Source organism: Fukomys damarensis, unplaced genomic scaffold (genome assembly GCF_012274545.1).
Source record: "Fukomys damarensis isolate Sample0158 unplaced genomic scaffold, DMR_v1.0_HiC HiC_scaffold_12, whole genome shotgun sequence".
NCBI classification, from domain to species: Eukaryota; Metazoa; Chordata; class Mammalia; order Rodentia; family Bathyergidae; genus Fukomys; species Fukomys damarensis.
The window spans coordinates 18,999,297-19,005,761 of record NW_022900924.1 but is presented as its reverse complement, the minus strand read 5'-3'; the positions used below and the strand labels follow the sequence as shown (position 1 = coordinate 19,005,761).

At 42.6% G+C, this 6,465-nt stretch overlaps 1 protein-coding gene across 9 annotated transcripts in view; it reads left to right on the top strand.

The window, feature by feature from the left end:
• The window catches only part of Sbno1 (strawberry notch homolog 1), an 87,553-nt gene that overhangs the window by 12,030 nt on the left and 69,058 nt on the right, over positions 1-6,465 (top strand). For 3 of the 9 annotated variants that reach the window (XM_033762467.1, XM_010604323.3, XM_010604318.3), the window contains exon 1: positions 34-260. The exons of 1 other annotated variant lie outside the window; for it this stretch is intronic. In XM_033762467.1, coding sequence (XP_033618358.1) covers positions 210-260 — 51 coding nt within the window. In that variant the 5' untranslated portion in view covers positions 34-209. Of the gene's footprint in view, positions 1-32; positions 261-6,465 lie in introns of those variants that run through there. 5 more of the 9 variants (XM_010604324.3, XM_010604321.3, XM_010604320.3 and 2 more) reach the window with 4 other exon arrangements.

Below are 6,465 nucleotides of genomic sequence, written 5' to 3'. Positions count from 1 at the left end.
CCCCGACCCGGCGGGGAAAGTGAAGTCGGGATCCTCCCAAGTCCCGCTCCTGCCGGAGCCTTGGGAAATGGGAGGGAAGGAGGCGGCGGGGTCGAGTCGTCTGTCCTGGGTCTGCACCCCGCACTGGCGGGTGCGCGCGGACTTCGCTCCTGGCGCGGCGGGGACAGTGCTTGGGACACGTGGGGGCTACGTTCCTGTCTCCCCCGGTGATGAGCTTAGTTCTGCCCGGAGCAGGCGTGCTGGCCTCCCCGACCCACAGGGTAGGTGTATGTGGCAGGGGTGGCGGGGGCGCATTGGCTTCCTCGGACTGTTTTCGCTGTCCCGAGCATCCAGAGTTCCCCAAAGCAGTGCCTGCCGGTAGTTTCCCATAAGTGGTTTGGGATCAGTTAAACTGCTGAGGAGACTTGGATGTTCTGAACCCTTGTGATTGTTTCTTTCCTGACCCTGGTATCCAGCTCCTCCCCTTTCCATCGGCTTTGTGCTTCTGTTTGGTTAATGTTTGCGGACCACTAACTTGATCCTTGCACGTTGAAGCTCTTTTCAAGTGCGTTGTTTACTGTGGGAGGCTTTTGTTTTTGGGAGTCGCTGGTTGAGAAACGTGGGAAAAGAACGGGCGAGAAAACGAGAGTCAAAGCAACGTTTTTAGTACCTTGAGTTGCGCAGCCAGTTGTAACTGCACCCGGAAGTTTGTGTGGAACACGTGTTATGGGAAGGTTAGAAACCGGTTCCCCTTTGACCTTTAAAAGTTGATTGTTAGCAGTGGATGTGGAGTTCAATGTGAGGCCTCCAAAGAGTCAACTCGTGGGCGGAGGTGGGGTGGGGTGGATGGGGGGGTGGTCTCAGCCCACTGTCAACCCCAAAGTGGCCCTGCACCAGTCACTTGGCACGTGCAGACAGTTCTACCAGCTGACTGTGGAGGGATCTTAATCTAATTCTACTCCATACAACTCCCTTCAGAATTTTAACCAAAGTTCACTTTCGTTGTTGGATAAAGGTTAAAAAGAAGAATCCTATTCATTCATTGAATGAATGCTGTTATGTGTCAGGTAGTTTTGTATGCTTTAAAGGCTTTGCTGAAATTCCTTTCAAAACAGGAATTATGGAGGCCGGGTGTGGTGGCGCAGCCTGTAATCCCAGCACTGGGGAGGCTGAGGCAGGAGGATCACTGTGAGTTCCAGGCCAGCCTGGGCTACATAGTGAGTTCCAGGTCAGTCTCATTTACATAGTGAGACCCTGTCTCAATGCCCCCCCCAAAAAAACCCAAAAAACAGGAATTATGAAAATTCTTTTCATGCTTTAAAAAGTGATTGTTTTCATTTTTTTGAGACACGGTCTCACAATGTAGCCTAGGCTGGCATCAGACTCTGAGCCATCCTCCTGCCTCAGCCTTTGGAGTGTTGGGATTATAGACTTGCACCACCAGCCTGGTGTGGCCCACAGGCTTTAGCTACTGATACGCGTTTTGTTGTTTCCCTTAGATTGAACTTTGAGTTTAAACTTGGCACCTGTGAAGGACAAGAACACTTAGTTCTGGTCCCATCAACTATTGTAACTGTTAAGTCAGTCTTCGCTGGTGCCCAGGCTATGCATCCCTAAAGTTAGTGTAGAATTGCTTTCACATTAAGTAGCCAATTAGAAGTAAAACTGTGTAATCCTATAAGTATCTGCAAATCCTTTTTATGTACTGATTGACAGATCCAGTTTGATACGACTTGATCTCCCCAGGTATTGAGGATAACCTTAGGATATCACTGAACTTTTTGTGTAGGTTGAAAGACTCTTGAAAAGACAGCACAAACTAATGAGTAATGCATCAGATACGGTATAAAACTCATCAGGTTACATGATATAAATTTCTAGGGAAGCAGCAAGTACATTTTAGCAGTGATTTTCCAACATTTTGATTACATTTTATGGTAAGAAATATCTTTTACATTGTGATCTAGTACATACATGTGCATATATAAAAAATTCAAGTGATAACATTCTCTTTACATGCTCTGCAATTATTATATGTTTGTTTTTTTGAAACAGGGTGTCACTATGTAGTCGAGTCTGGCCTTGAACTCACTGTGTATTGTAGCCAACTGGCCTCGAATTTAGCCTTCCCCCTGCCTCAGCCACCCCAGTCCTGGGATCACAGGCATGCACCTCATTGCATATCCTCTGCAATAATTCTTTATTTTGTTTTTTTCTCTTCAATAATTCTTGGTTATACAGGTGAATCATTAAAAATGTTGTCTATGATAAAATTTAACAACCCACTGACATGTCCTAACCAGCATATTGAAAATAGTGCTGTATTCACCCTTTGGTATCCGTCCCCACAACATAGCAAAATATACAGATGCTCAAGTACAGTGTATACAGTGGTGTTATATTTGCATGCAAATTATGCACATCTTGCTTACCTTTTAAATCACCTCTAGATTATTTACATTGTCTAATACACTCTAAATGCTACGTAAGTAGTGGTTATATTCTGTTGTCTAAGGAACAGTGATAAGAAAGAAGAAGGTATATGTTCATTACAGTTAAAATTTTGTTTCTGAATCTTTTTGCTCCTTGGTTGAATCTTTGAATGCAGAACCTGAGGCCATAGAGGGCCAAGTATGGGGTTGAAAGTGCAGCATCTTGGGGAAGTGTGGGATTGTACCGCCTGGAATTTTAATTTTACTCTAGGCTTTTTGTAGTTGGTACCTTGCTATATAGTATTTCACCCTGCCAAGACTCAATTTCTCATCTTTGACAAGGGCATACTCCTAGGTTATTTTGATTATTAAAAGAGAAATCCAGCCAGCCATACAGTAAGTGTCAAAGTCCTCTGAGGGAGTTGATCAAAGGTGGTGTGTCACTTTCCCTTCCTGATTCTTGTACTTTTTAAACCACTTTTGAAAGTTTGTATATAATTTGCACATTCCGTGCAGAGCACTGTGACCCTTACGTCTAATCCCAGCACCAGCAGGCTGAGGCAGGAGGATTGCTGCAAGTTCAAGGTCAGCCTGGCTACACAGTAAGTTCCAGGACAGCCTGAATTACATAGGGAAACCCTGTCTCCAAAAAAAATTGCACATTTCTTTGTCAATATTTTCTGCAGGTTTTGCAATGGTGGTGAACTTTACTGAGCAGTTGTAATTTCAGGGGGTAGTGTTGAAAAATACATATATCCTTTCAGGTTAAAAAAAATCACCTTAAATTAACTTCTTTATAACTAGTTTTTTCCTTTTATTTTATTTTTTTGTCAAGATAGGGTCTTGGGATGCAGTTTAGGCTGGCCTTGCACCTGTGACCTTGTGCCTTAGCCCAGCAGTCCTTCAGATTCTTAAGCTGTCATTCATCACATTGGGGCTGCATAGAAGCAAAATTGTAGCAGAGTTGAGTCAGATGTGATCAGCACTGTTAAATAATGAAAAAAGTCTGTTTTGGTATTAGTTTAGGCAAAGATATTTGTTAAGTGATGCATGTTCAAAAAATGTACTAGTTTCCTCCAGATATAACTCAATCTGGATGAGCTATTTGGGAGATGCTTTGTTGGATAAAAAGAGAATGCACAAGGACCCGAGTTCGATCCCTGGTACCAAACAAACAAACAAACAAACAAAAAAACTAGCATCTTATGGAACTAAAGTTAAATTACTGGAACGATTGCTAACAAAAATTTGTAAATGATAATTCTGGCATTCGAGGAGGCAAAGGAAGCAGGGCAGTTTAGGAAGAACCCCCTATCACAAAACAAAACTTAGAAAAAAGGGCTGAGGGTGTAGCTCAGTGTAAAAAGCCCCGGGTTCAATATCACGACCACCACCAAAAAAAGAGTTTGTATTGTGGGAAATAAGTGTTGCATCAGTGATATGAAGGAAAGCAGATTTTTTGGAAGGAATAATACTCATGCTTGTCACAATAGTAGTGAATAGCTAAGTAATATCACATTTACTATTCATTGGATGACCTCCCATGCCACCCCCTTTGAGACAAAGTGTCACTAGTCCAGGTTGGCCTCAAACTCAGTGATCCTCCTGCCTCGCTGGCGTCCCGAGTATACTGGAATCACAGGTGTATGCCATTGCACCTGGCTTGTTTTTATTCCCATTTTAAGGTAAGGAAATGTGAGTCAGAAGGTTGCCACTTGACCATGGGTGATGTGGCCGGTATCTGAATGCTCATAATCAGTCTGAGCCTGCAGTCCCCTTACAGAGTGTGCTGTTGCAGGTAGGACAGCCCTTGTGTCTGCTCAGAGCCACCGAGATCTGCTTGGGTCTCGGTAGGAGGAGCCCAGTCCCTGGGGGATGTTTCAGTGTTGGCACTCTTCCATGGGAGCTGTAGCCTTCCATTCTCCTTGATGTTGTTTCTCAGTGTTTGTTTCTATTTATTGTGGAACTTTTTTCATAGGTGTTCTATTTTGAAATAGGTGATGTTTTCAAATACATTTACCACAAATGTCAGACTTTTTGTGGGTTGATTGTGATAGGAGTTTCTATGATAACTGGTGGATTTGCTAGATTAGTGCATGGTAAATACCACCTGAGGCCTGCGAACTCTTTCGTGGACATGCTAATTCATTTCCTACACTTAGCTGTATTTCATATTTATGTTGTATTTTGTAGATGACAAAGTGAAAATTTGTTTTCTTTCCCAGGAATACATCTTATTTATAAATTGAGGACAAAGGAAGGGGCATGGTGGCACAAGCCTGTAATTCTAGCACTCAGGAGGCTGAGGCAGAAGGGTCAGGAATTCAAGGCTAGCTTGGGCTATGTAGTGAGTACAAGGTTGGCCTGGATTACACAGCCAGACCTTGTCACAAAACAAAATTTGCTGGCAGGCCAGGTGTGGTGGTGCATACCTGTAATGCCAGCACTCGGGAGGCTCACACAGGATTTCTGGGAGTTTGAAGACAGCCTGGCATTCACAGAGAGCCTGTCTTTAAAACAGCAGCAGCAACAGCAACAAAAACCCTAAAAGCTATTGTTTGCTTAATGAAGTTAGAGAATAGAATGTGTTCCTTCTTTATCTCTTCTCCCTGCAAAAAGAGAGAGTGGAGGATTTCTGTCCAAGGGGGGCCAAAAGGATCTCCAGATTTCATTTGTGTCTAACGTATATGAGATGAAGATCTTGCTCATTATGAGCTTGTAGACAGTGTCTTTCACAGATACCGTCACTACTAGGTCACTGCTCAGATCAGAGGATCTCAAATTGTTATTTTAGTTAACAAGTAAAAGTTGTGTATATTTATAATACTCACCATGGCGTGGGATATCTGAATACATGCTGTATGACTACATTTGGAATGACTGGGTCGGATGTGATTCTTCAATGAGTTCTGAGCTAGTCACTGGTAGTGTTACTTATAACTGTTGCTATCTTCTCTTCTGTGAACATCAAAAAGTTTTGCCTCCAAATTCTTTCCTTCCGTGATGATATCTGTGTCCTTTTTATGCTCATTGATAAAGAAAATATATTTTAAAAAGATTTCAGCCTGGCATGGTAGTAATGCCTGTAATCCCAGCACTCAGGAAGCTGAGGCAGGATGATCGCTGTGAGTTTGAAGCCCCCCTAAGTTACACAGCAAGACCCTGTCTCAACAACAAGCCAAAAACCTTTTATGAATTCATTAGTACTTTTCATTGAATTTGCATTTTATTAATAAATGAGGTTTTTGTACTTTTGAGTATAATTAGGCTGAAGATCTTAGGTTCAGCCCTTAGTATTGACAGAGGAAATGTACTTCTGGCTTCCAAGATGATGTCCATGCAGCTGCAGAGTGAGGGGACTGTGGCTGCACAATCTGGGTGTTGCCCACTGTCACCTCTGGGGCCTTTGTTGTCATTTAAGCACCTTCCACCTATCCCAGGTGTAATGTGGAGCCCTAGAAATGTACCTTTTCAAGTATAAATAAATCATTTCCAATATTTACTTTTTTTTTGTACTGGGATTGAACTCAGGACCGTGTGCTTACCAGGCAGGCCCAGTGTCACTGAGCTACATTCCTGGTCTTCTGGTGTTTACTTTACTTTTTAAATTTAATTTAATTAATTTATTTATTGAAACAGGGTCTCACTATGTAGTTGAGACTGACCTGGAACTCACTATGTAGCCTAGACTGTGGTCTCGAATTTACAGTGATTCTTCTGCCTCAGCCTCCTGAGTGCTGGGATTACAGGCATGTGCCATCATGCCTGGCTCCAGTATTTATTTTAAAAAAATGTGTTTTGAGCTAGGCATAGTGGCACAAGTCTGTAATCCTCAGCACTTGGGGGTCTGAGGCAGGATTGCCACAAGTTTGAGGCTGGGCTGGGTTACATAATGCGTTCAGAGTGCCCTGAACAACATAGTAAGACCCTTTCTCCAAAAAAAAAAAAAATTTTTTTTTAAAGTAGATTATTGTGTCCATTTGGCTGTTAAGAGAATCAATGTGTCCAAAAGCCAAGTTATTGGCCAAAGACCATGTCTTAGTTACTTTTTTTA